Below are 17,610 nucleotides of genomic sequence, written 5' to 3'. Positions count from 1 at the left end.
GTTGCCCTTGAGAATTGTGAAATATGTATCTGTGGAATAATGTAAAAAACAAAATTCTGTATATTTCAGGTGTTTAACTTTTGATTTGGACTAAACTTTTTTTTTTGGTTTTATGGCCCAAGATAGATGGAAGTATGCCACATAGGTACCATGTTTTTAAGCGTGTGTGTTTTTAGGATGATTGCACTTTTTATGCGTGCTGTATTTGATCGACCCCTCAAGATTTTAGACTTGGCTTATTGTTTTTTTATGTGTTTTTATCAGCTCTGAAGAAGTCCCTCTGCCCTCTGGACATAATGTGTTTGCTGTGTCTATGTTCTGCTTATATTTGTCAAGATGAAGATATTTGTTCATTTTGAGATTTGACTAATAAGTCTGTTTCGATTATGGGACAATTAGATTTTACTGCAAAATTGTGGTTACATTTACTGAGTGCTTCTCCCACTACTTTGGAATGTTCATTTAAAATCTGGGTTTTCTTTGGAGCGATTAACCTAGGCAGTGTAGAACCTGTATCTTGGAACGACTTTTAGTGCAGTGACATATACCATAACCATTCCTAACCACACAGTCATTATGTTTGTTTTCTCTTCGATACTGCCAGGCTTTCCCAAGTGGTGATGGATAGAAAAAAAGAATATCAAACTGCCAGCTTTAAATTGGGTAGTTAGTCTGATGTCTTTACTCCGATTCCAGGAAGGGAACAGCCGACTGAGAGATGATGGGACACCCAACTCTAAATAGAGTGGGCATGATGAGGGTTTAGCCAACAGGATGCTCTGATACATTTGTGACAAATTACCCTGATTGCTAAACTCTAAATCAGGTCCCATGTTTAATGAGAGTATAGGGCTCTGGTAGGACAGGTTCTCCAGCAGTTTTTAATGACTTTACTTCGATTGGAATAAAAAGTAGAATTGACCTTCTCCAAGAGAGGAACGCCTTTCCAATTTACTAATAAAACCCAAATTGTAGTTAGTTTGAAACTTCCTAAAAGAATAACAATAAAATGTGGTGATTATAGAGTCTTTCATTTTATTAATTGGAGAATCTGTTCTCTCTATAAAGTGGTCTGGGATCGTGCACAGATGTGGAGATATTCAGGGGCATATTTAGGACGGCTTTGTGTCATGCTTGCACCACCAAGTGTGGTACATGCACAACATACAAACTCTAATCCATATTTATGAAGCCACGCAAAACCACTTTCTGTGGCTGTGAATGGCTTAAAAAATATGGAGTAATGCAACACAGTGCAGATTGCTGATTAAATTACTCTGCGCAAGGGAGGACTTCGATTGGCATTGCAATAGGTGTTCCCACGCAAATCCCATGGTTTATGACGCATTCTGGGAATGCGCAAAAACAATTCGCCTCCCAGGTGAGGTGTAACAAGGAGAAATATCTTTATTACTCCCTGTTTTTACCTTCTATGTGTGCTGCATTCTGCACCACACATAGAATGAGAGAAACGGCTCGATGGATTGTTTTTGTGGGTGCCCCATCCTAAATAAAATCAATCCTGCCTACAACACTGGCACCATTGCACTATGGTGCAAGGGTACCTGCTTTGGGGTTAGATTGCCGAAACTGCACCAGCGCAGAGTGAAAGGATAGGAATGCGCTGTATTGGATAAATACAGCACATTCCTGTCCATTTCTTGAGACGCAGGGCAGTGCAGCAAGGTAACTTGCTGCACTGCACTGCTCCACAATTCTCGTGAATATGCCCCTCAGTGTTTAAAAACTTAGTTAAGATAAACATTAAGAAAACTTGTGTAAGTAACTTTATCAAGAATGAATGAAACGCATTTATAGAGCGCACGGCTAATCAGCCAGAGTGGCCCAGCGCTAATAGTCTCTAGCTACCTTCCCAAGTGCCCTTAGTTTCCTGAAAACAGCCAGACCCGTTATGGCTCTGAGGGACGCCGGGAGCAGGTTCTAGGCTTGGGACCCCAGAAACCTGAATTATCTTCCTCCAGATCGAGCTCGACATATCCTGGGTACAGAGGCCAGCCATTCTTTGAAGACCTCAGAGTTCTGGATTACGAGTAATGGGAAACTTTCTTCCTGAGGTAGCCAGCACCCACGCCATGTAAGGCTTTGAAGTAAGCGTCAAAGAGTTAAATGTAATCCTCTTTCCCACTGGTAGCCAGTGCAGGGCACTGAGGTGAGGGGACATATGTGTCCTGGGATTTAGAACAGAACCAATCTCGCCGCTGCATTTTGAACTACCTGCAAACATTTGAGCAGATACCCAGGCAGCCCCAGGTACAAGATATTCGTATAATCTAGTCTGGAAAAAAACAGTGCCTGGACCACAATTTTCCTTGTACTAAATCATGATATATCACTTAAATATACGTTAGCCAATAGAACAACCCATATTAAGGGTTGGTTTTCACTTTTGTATAATTTACTGCACTGAACAAGCATAATGATTCTGAAACATGTTTTTGTTTTCTAGTAACAAAAACGCTTTTTCAAACCATATTTTGTGAGACGATTGAGAGTATTTTTTTAAAGCAATTCATTAGACTGAATTATTATGTATTATTGGATGAACCCTGAATTTTGGATCATGATTGACTCTTTCTGTCCAATGTACCCACATTTTGGTGATATCGGATAGCCAACATGTAAGTCGCCTGTAGGATGACCACATTTGTGCTAGTCAAAATGCTCTACACTCTTGTTTTTTGATCTTCCATTTGACCACTATGCCACTGGTCAAGTATATCACCCTGATAGCTTTCTTTTCTTTAATAAAAAAGAAAAGGGTTAAGGAGAGAATGTGCACATATGCGCACAGTATTGGGCCCAAGTCATGTTTATATGTGCAAGGCATATCAATATCGTCTTTGAAAAGCAGTTTAGTTCCTGTCACTAGGTGGCAGGTTACTCATAGGGTAACTGCTAATTCTACACATATCTAAATTATGAGCTGTGCAGATTTTATAGTGCATGGTGCAATAAAATCTGCATCCCCAAGATAAATTTCAGCAGGTAAAACATGCTGATAGTATTGGGGTTCTGATTTGAGCATGGCAGAGGCCCTAAAATCTTGCTTCAGCATTGGAGTTACCATCAGAGAAACACGAAATTAGACGAAGGTCTCGATTACGAGTGTTGTGCTAAATTGCGGTACCTGCAGAGGTGCCACAATTATGAGTGGATTGGACTTTTCAGAGGTAAATATCTATGGGCCATATGTATCAAGCACTAATGTGTTCGCAAACGCCGAAATTCGCAGAATTTCGGCGTTTGCGAACGCATTAGTGCTAAATGGTATGTAAGAAAGAAATCTGCGTGCAAAATAAGGAATCGCAAAATTTGCGATTCCTTATTTTGCGATTGCATTTAAGGAATCGCAAATTTCGCGATTCCTTAAATGCAATGTAAGAAGCATTAAAAAAAATGCAAATCGGCCTTAAGGAATTGCAAATTATTGTGAATTCCTTGAAAAATGCACTTTTTTGCATTTTTCGAAGTGCAACGTGAAGCACATACATGCCCTTAGGGCATGTATGTGCGCCACATGTGCGCCTATGCTAATTTCAGGGGTTCAACAGGGTGTCCTTTGGACACCCCTGCATCCTTGAAATTATTCTCAATTTGCGATTCTCAAATTGCGAATTGCAAATTGAGAATAACTTCCCATTCATTCCTATGGGCCTCCTGGCCCATAGAAATGAATATGAAAGTATTTCTTAATTGCGATTTGCAATTTGCTAATCGCAATTAAGGAATACTAAGAAATTGCTAAAAAAAATTTGATTTTGTACATACATCCCTATTTGCGATTCTCAAATAGCGATTTCTAAAAAATCGCTATTTGAGAATCGCAAATCAGGTTGTTGATACATATGGCCCTATATGTATATATCAGCAGGTAAAACCTCCAGAGATTTACCGAATGAGAAGGCCCGGTAAATGGCAGAACATGACGATTTTGGTGCAGAAACCATCGAAATCGGCATGTTGTTCCTCTTTGCAAAGGGTAAAGTTCTTAAGAGGTGCTATTTATTGCACACTTTGAAACCTGAACTGCAGGGTATTGGCACCAAATAAGCCAAGTGTTAGGTAACCCTCAGTGACATAATTTTTTCACTTTAGAACATGATGATTTACAGGGACTACAGAAACCTTATACCTCGTTAAATCTTCAGAGCCTCCCAATAAGTTCATAGTCTCTGACATACCTACCACGATCATAATGGTGACTTGAATCTCACAATTGTTGTATTCAGCCACATCCCTTGGATATATCTTTGTTAAAATAAGCCAGTTTAAAAGACCATCCATTATATGAAATAAGTTCCTTCACAGTCAAAGATTATCCAGTCCTTCAAAAGTATTTTTGACTCAAAAGATATTCTGTTAGAGAAAAGCTACCCGGTAGTGGACTGGGTACACACTTGCCAATTGAAGCTTCTATGGTCTTACCGACAGATTTTGTTCGGGACATTCCTTTGGGTAACGAGATGTGTGGCGTCTCGCTTCCTGTGAGGTATCCGGAATGAGCTGCCAAACCCTGGCGTTCAAACAGCGACTAAATGCAGAAAAAATGAAAGCGCTCAGTATGATTTTTTTGTTAGTTATGCATTCTCAGCCAAAGCAGTGAGTAAGGGTAAGGTTAACATATGGATATCCTATTGAGGTACATAGATATACACACAATACACAATATTTAAGGACCACCCACACCATCAGATCTGCCAGTAGGTCCACCTGCTGCAGTAATATCAACTCTCCTAACTTTCAATATTTGTCTTTGGTGTCTGATGTAGCTTTCTAAACACCGCAGCTTCCTCACCTTAGAATACTTCCCACCTTAGAATATTCTCCCGCGTGAGATTGGATCCAGAAAATCTTGAGCAGTACCTCTGTGCGCCGTTAGGTGGTGTCTTTCAGCTCCGTGTTCTCTTCGTCTACATCAAGAGTGATGTTGAGGTGCTTATATAGGCAGCACCCCAGCACGCTGACATCAGTTCCTTTTTTTCTGCACCAAGAGCGCGGACCCGAAGAGGTACCTCTGTCAATTTTTGACAAACTTAATTTGACCTTTTATCAAAATGTTTTGAGCTTTCGCTCCAGTGTGCTAGGGAAATGTCGCCTGCAAATCCTTTAGGGTTCAAGCCTTGTGGGAAGTGTCACAGGCAGATGTCTGTGTTCGATTCCCACTTGGTCTATTTCTGATGCCTGGGGTCGGGACCTGAACTCAAGGCCTGAGCTGAATGCAAGCCGATGCACCAGAAGGAGATTTGTGAATGGGCAATAAAGTTCCTAGTGGTGCTGCAAAAGAAGGTTCTGCTCCGTTCCTGGTCCAGTTCAAGATCAGGAGACCCTCCAGGAACCATTTCCGTGGATGATTGTCTTTCCACTCCAAGACCTCCTCATCGAAGAAGCACAAGAAGTGGTTGAAGCGTTCTTTGACTTCACCCTCTCAACCTCATGCTTCTAGGCAGTTTTTGTGGTGGCCATTATATCGACCGGGAGTGTCAAAGAGCTTCAGGCTCTGTTGGTTCTCCCTCCAAACACCAACTTCTCCCCAGACAAGGGTATCCTTCGAACGTGTGCAGCTTTGGTCCTGAAGGAAGTCAATCCCTTTCATACTGCCCATGTGCCTGCATTCTACGCTCAGCCTCATCCTTCCAAGAATGAGGAGAAACTTTTTCGTTTGGACCCTATGATATCTCTCTACTTCTATCCTGATCACACCAAAGACCAGTGGGTTTGCCAGAATGAGGAAGGGTAAGGCTGTGCAGAAACAGACCATCTCCAGATGGATAGTACTCTGCATAAAAATCTGCGGCACATTGACAAAGAGGCAAACCCCCGAGGGCTTATGGGCTTGTTCCATCAGGGCCAAAGTCGCCACTACTGCGTTAGCGCAGGATACCTGTCCTGAACATCTGCCATGTGAGCATCACTCCACACGTTCTCGAAGCACTAATGCATTGATAGCCCAGTCCTCTATGATGGGCATTTCCCCTTATCGACCCTCCAGGACTATTTGGTCTAAGCCAGTATGCAGACCCACCTCCAGGGAGGTATTATTTGGGTTTATATTCTATTGTAAGGAATCTGCAGTTAAAAGTCTCTATCAAAAGAACCCGTTACTTACCTTATGCAATATTTTTTCTGGTAGAGACTCTAACCACAACCCTCCCATCCTCCCCGTTGTCACCCAAAAGATCCTGTTAGTCTCTGCACACTGGTCAGAAAAAAACACTGTTTTTTATGTGGCTCCTCGTTTTTTTGTAAGGAAATAATCACAAAAGTAACTGATGCCAGTAAGCGGGGATGGCGTCTATGTAGGCACCGAGACATCCATTCCAACTCAGCTGAACCAGAGCCTAACAACGCCACCTACCTGTGCACAAGGATACTACTCAAAATTGTACTGATCCAGTCAAGTGCCTGGGGAATATTCTAAGGTGAGGAATCAGTGGTTAGGTAGTCTCTACCAAAACAAGTAACTTGTTCATTAAAACCTGACTATCCGCCTGAGTCTATCCCATCCCCTCCTAAATACATTTACTAAGTGTGCACCAAAAATCCATGTTGGAAGGTGGTTTTGTTTACCTACTTTCCATTTTGTGAAGAAAATCTTTTCTAAAATACAGCAAGGTGGCTCTGTGAGTTAACTGCTTGCAGCTGACATATACTGTGGCCTGCAAGTCACCAATTTGCACCCACCAAAGCCAACTCAGGCTAACGTCTTTCCGAGGTGCTTTGTTTACAGTGCTGACAGAGGCCACAATTGTGGTTTGCAGTGAACATATCACAGGAAAAAAGGTACACTGCACAAGTGTGTAAAAAATGTTGTCTGCTGAAAAAATAGAATGAAAAAAATAGTGGCTGCAAAATAATCGAACATTTCTATTCCTTACAGGGTAAAGGTAAGTGTCCTGGAGCAGGGCCAGGGGGATTCCTCCTTCTAAAGTAGAGAAAAGCATTTACAGTGAGGTGCGGAAGAGGGTGGGGGGCTATTTTTTTTTGATGATTCGGGGAAGGGCAGCATTATGGTGGTAGTAAGAGGTTGGCAAGGTTCAGAGATGGGTTGTGTAAATGCTACCCTTCCTGAATCCTAAAAGCCCCTAACTAACCTGTAAGGGATGATTGGTGGTTTTTAGTGTGCAGGAATAAGTAACGTAAAGGGATAGTAAGAGGTTGTTAGGACTTATGGAATGGTAGCCTTAAGCAGAAGTCATTTTTTAGGGCTCTGTGAAGGGTGGCAATAAGGGGAAGTACGATTATTAGGCTCAGGGATATGAAGTGCAAAGCTAGTAAGTGGATTTTAAGGTTCCATCCATTTGGGGTCCCCCATCATAGCGGTCTAAGGGATCTAATGTTTGGCCCAAGAAGAAAAATGCACTCTCAGGACTTCTTATCACAGCTTTCATCAGATCGTTATCTGATCAACTTTAATGCCATGTATTAATGGAGACCCTGGTCAGTCTAGATCTAATAGTCTCCATTTGAAACATCCCTGGGCCAAACTATTCATTTCAAAATTTACAGACAGTCTTGTGTCAAATGCATGGGTTCAAAATACGGCTATATGGCGGATTGTTATAGAAATTATGTTCAGTGGGTAAACTTGGCCATTGAAACAGTGCTGCTTTTGAAGAAGGTTGCAGACAGGTATGAAAGGTCATCTACTCCTTGGCACATCGCCTCTTTAAACGAGGCCAAGTGTGACTGTAAGAAACTGAAAAGAGCCTGGTGCGTGGCTTACTCCCCAACTGCCAAAACAGAGTTAAGCCTTGCTCTTAAGTCGTAAAAGAATGGTAGACTCGACAAAAGCAAACGCTAAGAGGATTATGGCCCCCAGAATTCGTCCCTATCAACACTGCTATTCTCAGGGACTGGCTGCTGAGTTGCTAAACAATTTCGAGGATAAAATCATTGCTGTATGCAACTCTTTTGTATACTCAGCATCAGAGTTTACATCTGAAATGGGACCGGGAGGCGGTTTGCTTTCCGACTCTTGGCGCGTCTGATCTATGGGCCTCGAGTGACAACCTGAACCCTTTAATGTCTGTTGGAATTGTACCGGCAGCTCCTTGCCTAGAGCAATTGGATTTTCTCTCTGTAGAACAGTTTAAAGAAATTGTCAGTACCACCATGTCGGGCTCTCCCGTGGACCCTGTCTACAAAAAGTTAATCCTTTTTGGAGCTAGCTAAACCACTTTTGGATACACGTGATAGCTCCCTAACCAATGCTTGGGTCCCAGGGGAATGGAAAAAGTATTTGATTGTTCTTTTGCGTCAACAAAATAAAGCCCTTTTCTTTCCAACTTTCAGCGGATTTTATTATTGCCTTTCTCAATAAAAATTCTTGACAAGTACGTTAACAGACAGATCTTGGGGGTTTTGGAGCAACATCAGATTCTACAGCCTGTACTGTCTGGTTTTCGTCTGGCACAAATCACAGAATCATTGCAGGTCTACGTTCTTGATGACCATATAATGCCGGCAGACAAAGGATATATATCTTTTGGTCTTGCTGCTACTGGACCTGTCTGCCGCATTTGATAAAGCTTGCATTCCATCTTGCTGACCAGACTGACGGAAGCTGGGATTTATGGGTCAGCATTATAATGGTATGAATTCTATTTGAAGGGCAGATGTTAGGCTTGCCTCTTTTTTTTAATCAGAATTCAAGGCATTGAACCAAGGTGTGCCTCAGTTGTCGACACTTAGTCCCACCCTCTTCAATTATCCACCTGAAGGCTTTTCAGTGGTGTATGTCTGAATTCACCATCTGGATGAAGCACAATTCTTTGAAATTTAACTCCCATAGAACTACAGAGTTGTGGATTTGTAGCAATCACTCTGCCTGATCTTTACCTCCTGATTTTTGACCTCCGTCTTGGTCTAATCCTCTGTCTGGTAGGTATGGTAAGGAATTTTAGTTTCTATTTGGAGACTGATTTGCCTCTAGTGAAACGGCTAACTATTTGTCCTTCACCTGTTTTTTTCTGCTTTAGGTGTTGAGGAAAATTCTTCTGCTTCACCCACACTCTGCACCCAGTGGTAGTCCAGACGACTATTCTGAGTCATCTGGACTATTGTAACATAATTTTTGTGGGACTGGACTCATTACACTGGTTAAGAGTGCCCAAAGGGATTCGTTTTAAATCTCTGTGCTTTGTTCATATAGCCTTCTATGATACAGAGCCCATCTGCCTTAGAAAAAAGTTTACTTAATATGTTCCTAGTCGCACTCTTCAGTCCACTGGTACTTTTTTGGTGGTGGTATTGAGATTTAATAAGGGGCGAGAAGGCTGTAGGTCTTTGATGCTAAATTTTTTAATGCATTCCGATAACATTGCAGAAAATCCGAGCTCAATTGTGCTTACCTCTGGCAAACCTTTAATATCTGGCTGTAGTAGAGTTCCCTTCAAATTTGCTAACAGGGTTCAGGGAAGGGTAGTGTTTAGTGGTGGTAATGGTTTGTTAGGGTTCAGGGAAGGCTAGCAATAAGGTGAAGTAAGGTTTATTTTAGGTTCAAGGAAGGGTAGTGTAATGGGATCGTAAGGGATTTTCAGGGTTTAGGGAAGGGTAGCATTAAGGGGTGTTTAGGGCGCAGAGTCGAGTGCTTAAAGACTATGAGGTCGTTGGGTACAGAAAGGGTAGGATTAAGGGGGAAACACCCTTTACAACGCAACTTTTACCACACAGTGCCTTTACGACGCAACTATTACAACGCATGTCATTACAACGTATAGCGCTGGGGGGCGCTCTAGGATATGGAATAGATTTAATTTACTATCCAACACCTTCCCTACTATCCACGGGGACTGGAGTTGGAATAGTAAATTAAACTATTCACTATCCAGCACCCCTAAGCGCTATGCGTTGTAAAGGCATGCGTTGTAAAAACTGCGTTGTAAAGGCATGCGTGGTAAAAGCATGCGTTGTAATGTCATACATTCGGATTAAGGGTTTGGTAGGGTTCAGTGATTAGTAGCATTAAGGAGTAGTTAGGGCTTTTATGTTTCAGGGAAGGGTAGCATTAAATGATAAAAAGATTGTTAGGGTTCAGGAAAGGTTAGAATTAAGTGGGAGTTTCAGGTTTCAATGGTTATGGGATGAGAATTGTGAAGGGGTGATTAGGGTACAGTTAGATAAATTAGAGAGTTCAAGTATGAAAAATAACTTTAAAAACTTTACATTTTCATGAAGGGCATGAAATTATTACCTGGACAATTTCAACTCGATTTGAATGTAGTTGTCATTTTAAAAATCAACTTTGTTACATACTGTCACAATTGGAGTTTGAAACTGTAGATAAAAACAAGTTACTATTATTATTGTTATCCTAATGCTCTTGACCCTCAGCTAGGAAGATAAGCTTTAGATTTAACCGGTAGAAGCGTTGGTAGAACCTTTTAAGATCTTCAGAAAATTACTTCTTAGGCTGCTTGGCAAGTGCGTCATTGTATAAAGCATCCCAACATAATGCCTTACATAACAGAGTGGAGGAGAACCCTTTCCAACCCAAAAACATTAAGTGCATTGGGAGGTTGAAGCTAAGTAGGAGGAGTCTTTTCAAAACGTCCGCCTTAAGAGGCAGAATGGACGATGGCAGCCTCTTCACCTGTACGTCTTTTATTTTATTACAGTTTGGCATAGTGACATTGGTCATTTCTGCAGCCACCTCTAGCATAATCTACCGATGTTTATCTTTTAAAAAATAGACTACTTAGCAGTACGCAGTTAGCAAAGTCATACATTTCTCTTATTACGTTGCATTGCCAAAGGGTAAAAGTGCTTTGACTGCAAACCATGGCTGGTGAAGTATCCACTTGGACTGCACTAATCCACCTTTAGGCAAGTGGCTACTTTCCCTGGATTCGACTGTTCACACTCTATTCTTTGCAAAGTCTAATCCCATTCCACAGCACAACGTATGTTGTCCTGTAAGTTGTGACTACATCACGAGTAGCCCTCCCACTCATGAGCTCTAGCTCACTGCCATGCATCCTCCTTGTACTACTGCCCTATTAAGTACCTGGTGTGCTGCATATATTTGCTCTTTTACCCAGTGAAGACACTAATGGCTGAAGGGTATGGACATCTGCTTTTAAATACCTATATAATTCTACGTCTGCCCACCACGCACTGCAAAGATAAAACAAATTCTGAGGCTAGTTCTGCCAACATGGCGCCACGGGACTACCTGGACTTTAGTAAACCAAACCACCAGCCAGTAGCATGACTTCATGCTCACAGTTAGTTTATGATTGACAATACTGTTATGGAAAGCAACATGGTCAATCACCAGGTAGCTGCCGTATAGTGACTTGTGGGGCTTCTAGCTTGGAGGTGTGTGTGTGAGTGTATGTGTGTGTGTGTGTGTGTGTGTGTGTGTGTGTATATATATTAATGCTCCATCCCTCGAAACTCATCAAAGAAGTTGCCGCACTCATGGGTGTATGTATATTATAAGATTGCGTCCATGAATGACAATGGACCAGTGTCCCTTCTTTGTTTCTATGCCCCCTTTTGGGAAATGCTTTATTAACACGCCTCTACGAATGCAATGCGAACATAGAGGAAGGCTGAACGCCTAAACGTCTGTTTCTTATTCTGCTGAATAAAATTATACTGAGACCCCCCCTGTGAGTGTGGCAACTTCAATGATGAGTTTCGAGGGATGGAGTGTTAATATTTAGCGGTTCGTCATTACCGCAACCTGCACCCGCCTACGAGTGCTCCGTTTGTACTGAATGGCGACGGAGCGTTGATATATATATATATATATATATATATATATATGACTGCTTCAAAAGTTCCGTAGTGTTACGCTACAAGAAACAGCACTCACGGTAGCGAGCTTCAGTTTTAATAAAAACTGAAGCTCGCTACCGTGAGTGCTGTTTCTTGTAGCGTAACACTACGGAACTTTTGAAGCAGTCATAGAGGCGGGGGCGCCACCCGCTAAAGGGCACCCGCTCGAGAGTGCTGGGAGTTTGGTGCACAACACAGGAGCGACATATATATATATATATATATATATATATATATATTGATCACCAATTGCCCGAAAGCTGTTTCGGAGGGTCACTCTGCCAAAGGATCACCACCTGGTTTAGCTTTTCCTGCTCCCCACCGCGTTCTTGAATTTTTGTCTGCCTTATGCGTTTCGATGCACCTCGCATCTCATCAGAGGCTTGCTGTCACAATTCAGAGGAAGTGGCTCTCTTTTATTTCCATTAAGAAACTGGCTTGATTAGTTCAGCCCTCCCCCCGCATAACATGCTGGGAGTGGTAGTTCCTTGAAAGATTTCCTCATTATTTTCCCTCAGTGGGTACCTTCTGAAGTTGTGTGATTGTCTGCTTAACTGTCCTTAGTAGGATCAGTCCCGAGCTGGAGAGACACCGTACTTCGGTCCTTCGGCGCTGCCTTCCATGAGTTAGTCCCGTGGTGCCGCTTCTCAGTTGACCATCAGGGGGACGATCAATTTGTTTCTAAGAGAAGGTGCTCCCTCCACGACGCGGGCCGCCGTTTGATATGTTGATCACCAATTGCCCGAAAGCTGTTTTGGAGGGTCACTCTGCCAAAGGATCCATCTGGTTTAACTTTTCCTGCTCCCCACCGCGTTCTTGAATTTTTGTCTGCCTTACGCGTTTCGATGCACCTCGCATCTCATCAGAGGCTTGCTGTCACAATTCAGAGGAAGTGGCTCTCTTTTATTTCCATTAAGAAACTGGCTTGATTAGTTCAGCCTTCCCCCCGCATAACATGCTGGGAGTGGTAGTTCCTTGAAAGATTGCCTCATTATTTTCCCTCAGTGGGTACCTTCTGAAGTTGTGTGATTGTCTGCTTAAATTTCCTTAGTAGGATCAGTCCCGAGCTGGAGAGACACCGTACTTCGGTCCTTCGGCGCTGCCTTCCATGAGTTAGTCTCGTGGTGCCGCTTCTCAGTTGACCATCAGGGGGACGATCAATTTGTTTCTACGAGAAGGTGCTCCCTCCACGACGCGGGACGCCGTTTGATATGTTGATCACCAATTGCCGAAAGCTGTTTCGGAGGGTCACTCTGCCAAAGGATCACCATCTGGTTTAGCTTTTCCTGCTCCCCACCGCGTTCTTGAATTTTTGTCTGCCTTACGCGTTTCGATGCACCTGGCATCTCATCAGAGGCTTGCTGTCACAATTCAGAGGAAGTGGCTCTCTTTTATTTCCATTAAGAAACTGGCTTGATTAGTTCAGCCCTCCCCCCGCATAACATGCTGGGAGTGGTAGTTCCTTGAAAGATTGCCTCATTATTTTCCCTCAGTGGGTACCTTCTGAAGTTGTGTGATTGTCTGCTTAAATTTCCTTAGTAGGATCAGTCCCGAGCTGGAGAGACACCGTACTTCGGTCCTTCGGCGCTGCCTTCCATGAGTTAGTCTTGTGGTGCCGCTTCTCAGTTGATCATCAGGGGGACGATCAATTTGTTTCTAAGAGAAGGTGCTCCCTCCACGACGCGGGCCGCCGTTTGATATGTTGATCACCAATTGCCCGAAAGCTGTTTCGGAGGGTCACTCTGCCAAAGGATCACCATCTGGTTTAGCTTTTCCTGCTCACCACCGCGTTCTAGAATTTTTGTCTGCCTTACGCGTTTCGATGCACCTCGCATCTCATCAGAGGCTTGCTGTCACAATTCAGAGGAAGTGGGTTTCTTTTATTTCCATTAAGAAACTGGCTTGATTAGTTCAGCCCTCCCCCCGCATAACATGCTGGGAGTGGTAGTTCCTTGAAAGATTGCCTCATTATTTTCCCTCAGTGGGTACCTTCTGAAGTTGTGTGATTGTCTTCTTAAATTTCCTTAGTAGGATCAGTCCCGAGCTGGAGAGACACCGTACTTCGGTCCTTCGGCGCTGCCTTCCATGAGTTAGTCTCGTGGTGCCGCTTCTCAGTTGACCATCAGGGGGACAATCAATTTGTTTCTAAGAGAAGGTGCTCCCTCCACGACGCGGGCCGCCGTTTGATATGTTGATCACCAATTGCCCAAAAGCTGTTTCGGAGGGTCACTCTGCCAAAGGATCACCATCTGGTTTAGCTTTTCCTGCTCCCCACCGCGTTCTTGAATTTTTGTCTGCCTTCGTCGGAGGAGGAGCGCCACCTCATTGTTGTTCAAAGAGGGGCCGTGCCGCGGAACTGATCGGCGGCAGTACGGCACTGGAATCCAAACACGGAGACTTTCTGATATGTGCCGAATCCTACTAAGGAGAAGTTTTTGCTTTTAATAGATACATTTCCGACAGAAACCCACTTAGGGAATACTTCATGGCTCAGGTGTGGACTTCATCCTAGCACTATGCGAACGATGCATGCATGCAACAGAAATAAAAGAGAGCCTATTCGAGGGAAATGTATGAAGCAAGCCTCTGATGAGATGCTGAAGGCATCAAAACGCGTCAGGCAACAACAGATAACTGAGGCACATTGAGGAGAGCCGTAATTGCAGACCGGATGGTGGGCTTCCAGTCGTGTGCCTTCCAAAAGCTTCGGGCATTTGGTGATTCATTTTTCTAACGGCGGCCTTCGTCGGAGGAGGAGCACCACCTCATTGTTGTTCCAAGAGGGGCCGTGCCGCGGAACTGATCGGCGGCAGTACGGCACTGGAATCCAAACACGGAGACTTTCTGATATGTGCCGAATCCTACTAAGGAGAAGTTTTTGCTTTTAATAGATACATTATCGACAAAAACCCACTTAGGGAATACTTCATGGCTCAGGTGTGGACTTCATCTCCCAGCATGCATTATGAAACTAGCACTATGGGAACGATGCATGCATGCAACAGAAATAAAAGAGAGCCTATTCGAGGGAAATGTATGAAGCAAGCCTCTGATGAGATGCTGAAGGCATCGAAACGCGTCAGGCAACAACAGATAACTGAGGCACATTGAGGAGAGCCGTAATTGCAGACCGGATGGTGGGCTTCCAGTCGTGTGCCTTCCTAAAGCTTCGGGCATTTGGTGATTCATTTTTCTAACGGCGGCCTTCGTGGGAGGAGGAGCACCACCTCATTGTTGTTCCAAGAGGGGCCGTGCCGCGGAACTGATCGACGGCAGTACGGCACTGGAATCCAAACATGGAGACTTTCTGATATGTGCCGAATCCTACTAAGGAGAAGTTTTTGCTTTTAATAGATACATTTCCGACAGAAACCCACTTAGGGAATACTTCATGGCTCAGGTGTGGACTTCATCCCCCAGCATGCATTATGAAACTAGCACTATGTGAACGATGCATGCATGCAACAGAAATAAAAGAGAGCCTATTCGAGGGAAATGTATGAAGCAAGCCTCTGATGAGATGCTGAAGGCATCGAAACGCGTCAGGCAACAACAGATAACTGAGGCACATTGTGGAGAGCCGTAATTGCAGACCGGATGGTGGGCTTCCAGTCGTGTGCCTTCCTAAAGCTTCGGCCATTTGGTGATTCATTTTTCTAACGGCGGCCTTCGTCGGAGGAGGAGCACCACCTCATTGTTGTTCCAAGAGGGGCCGTGCCGCGGAACTGATCGGCGGCAGTACGGCACTGGAATCCAAACACGGAGACTTTCTGATATGTGCCGAATCCTACTAAGGAGAAGTTTTTGCTTTTAATAGATACATTTCGGACAGAAACCCACTTAGGGAATACTTCATGGCTCAGGTGTGGACTTCATCCCCCAGCATGCATTATGAAACTAGCACTATGCGAACGATGCATGCATGCAACAGAAATAAAAGAGAGCCTATTTGAGGGAAATGTATGAAGCAAGCCTCTGATGAGATGCTGAAGGCATCGAAACGCGTCAGGCAACAACAGATAACTGAGGCACATTGAGGAGAGCCGTAATTGCAGACTGGATGGTGGGCTTCCAGTCGTGTACCTTCCCAAAGCTTCGGGCATTTGGTGATTCATTTTTCTAACGCCGGCCTTCGTCGGAGGAGGAGCACCACCTCATTGTTGTTCCAAGAGGGGCCGTGCCGCGGAACTGATCGGCGGCAGTACGGCACTGGAATCCAAACACGGAGACTTTCTGATATGTGCCGAATCCTACTATTTATTTATTTTATTTATTTTAACACTTATAAAGCGCGCTGATACCAACCGGTGTCCTGGCGCTGAGGAGAAGTTTTTGCTTTTAATAGATACATTTCCGACAGAAACCCACTTAGGGAATACTTCATGGCTCAGGTGTGGACTTCATCCCCCAGCATGCATTATGAAACTAGCACTATGCGAACGATGCATGCATGCAACAGAAATAAAAGAGAGCCTATTCGAGGGAAATGTATGAAGCAAGCCTCTGATGAGATGCTGAAGGCATCGAAACGCGTCAGGCAACAACAGATAACTGAGGCACATTGAGGAGAGCCGTAATTGCAGACCGGATGGTGGGCTTCCAGTCGTGTGCCTTCCTAAAGCTTCGGGCATTTGGTGATTCATATATATATATATATATATATATAGCGTTTCACCACACGCTCACAAGCGTGAAAATGCACTCGAAATCCAGAGTATATTCACCATTCAATTATACCATCCAGTAAAGTTCATGGGTATAAATTCTTTATTCCAGCATGGAACACAGTTCATGGAACTAACCCCCAACGCGTTTCAGCGACAACTCGCCTTGGTCACGGGTGAGTAATGTTAGTGAAATAAACATTTAAATAAAGTTTTCAAACCATCGTGTATGAACATAAACAAAGGACAATGTGCATAAAGTAAAACACAGCGGCCATCTTGGCATGGTCAACTATTCATAATGATGTGTCTGAGTGAATATCCATTCGACTAACAGACTCTTGCAATAATATATACTATCATTACTCGCAACAATATTGAACGATTTATCCAATATCTATACCATAATAGTTCAAAATAAGTATCCCAAGTGGGGAAAACATTCTTATTATGCGAAACGTGATAAAAGTTCCATGCTGCTATATTCACACAATCACATTTAGAACAGCACGAAACACTTATACCCAGCAAGTGCATGATGGTGACAAATGAGAGACGGGCAGTGAGACCCCCAACCCCAGTGGGTGGTGGTGATTGCATACCAACCAGATCACAAAGTAATCATGAAAACCATATATATATATATATAAATATAACATTTCAAGCCGCTTGTGGCATCTAGTGCCCTGCTCCTGTAAGTGAGGACCATATGTTGCTTGATGGGTCCCACAACTAGCTTAATGGTGGTAATTACTGGCATATTGTGGGCATTTGTAGAGTAATGGTGCCCATTCCTAACATAATTGTGGAATTCATGGTATTTTAGGCTATTCATTGAATCATGATACCCACACCGGCATTATGTTGCCGCTGGCATAGTGGTGGTAGTTCCTTGCATAGTATAAGCATCAATGGCATGATGATGCTTAGCATGATGGTGCCGGAAATCCTTGGTATGTGAAGCGCATCCCTGTTACGCGATTATGATAATTAGGTACATAACACAGAATATGTTTCCTGCTCAGGATACCTACCTGCACCAGGCTCCTCACCCAACATCTTTAGTGAATGGAATTGCTGAGTGTGAGTAGGGAAATCCCCATGTCAAAAGTGTGTCACCTTATGGTAGCACACTCTGGCC

At 43.5% G+C, this 17,610-nt stretch overlaps 2 protein-coding genes across 5 annotated transcripts in view; one reads left to right on the top strand and one right to left on the bottom strand.

The window, feature by feature from the left end:
• SHANK3 (SH3 and multiple ankyrin repeat domains 3) overlaps nt 1-17,610 on the bottom strand; it is a 2,381,185-nt gene that overhangs the window by 165,420 nt on the left and 2,198,155 nt on the right. The window contains exon 21 of the mRNA XM_078677930.1: nt 4,447-4,552. Within this exon, the coding sequence (XP_078534056.1) occupies nt 4,447-4,552 (106 nt within the window). The remainder of the gene's footprint in view (nt 1-4,446; nt 4,553-17,610) is intronic.
• The window catches only part of LOC144820423 (uncharacterized), an 858,373-nt gene that overhangs the window by 480,758 nt on the left and 360,005 nt on the right, over nt 1-17,610 (top strand). For 2 of the 4 annotated variants that reach the window (XR_013607785.1, XM_078677934.1), the window contains exon 5: nt 16,582-16,645. The exons of the other annotated variants lie outside the window; for them this stretch is intronic. Coding sequence is in view for 1 of the 2 variants with exons in the window: in XM_078677934.1 (XP_078534060.1) it covers nt 16,582-16,645 (64 nt within the window). In the remaining variant the exon portion in view is untranslated. The remainder of the gene's footprint in view (nt 1-16,581; nt 16,646-17,610) is intronic. 4 annotated transcript variants of the gene reach the window in all.

Source organism: Lissotriton helveticus, chromosome 1_1 (genome assembly GCF_964261635.1).
Source record: "Lissotriton helveticus chromosome 1_1, aLisHel1.1, whole genome shotgun sequence".
In the NCBI taxonomy this organism is placed as follows: Eukaryota; Metazoa; Chordata; class Amphibia; order Caudata; family Salamandridae; genus Lissotriton; species Lissotriton helveticus.
Note: the sequence above shows the minus strand (reverse complement) of the source record. Positions and strands in the feature narration are given on the sequence as shown.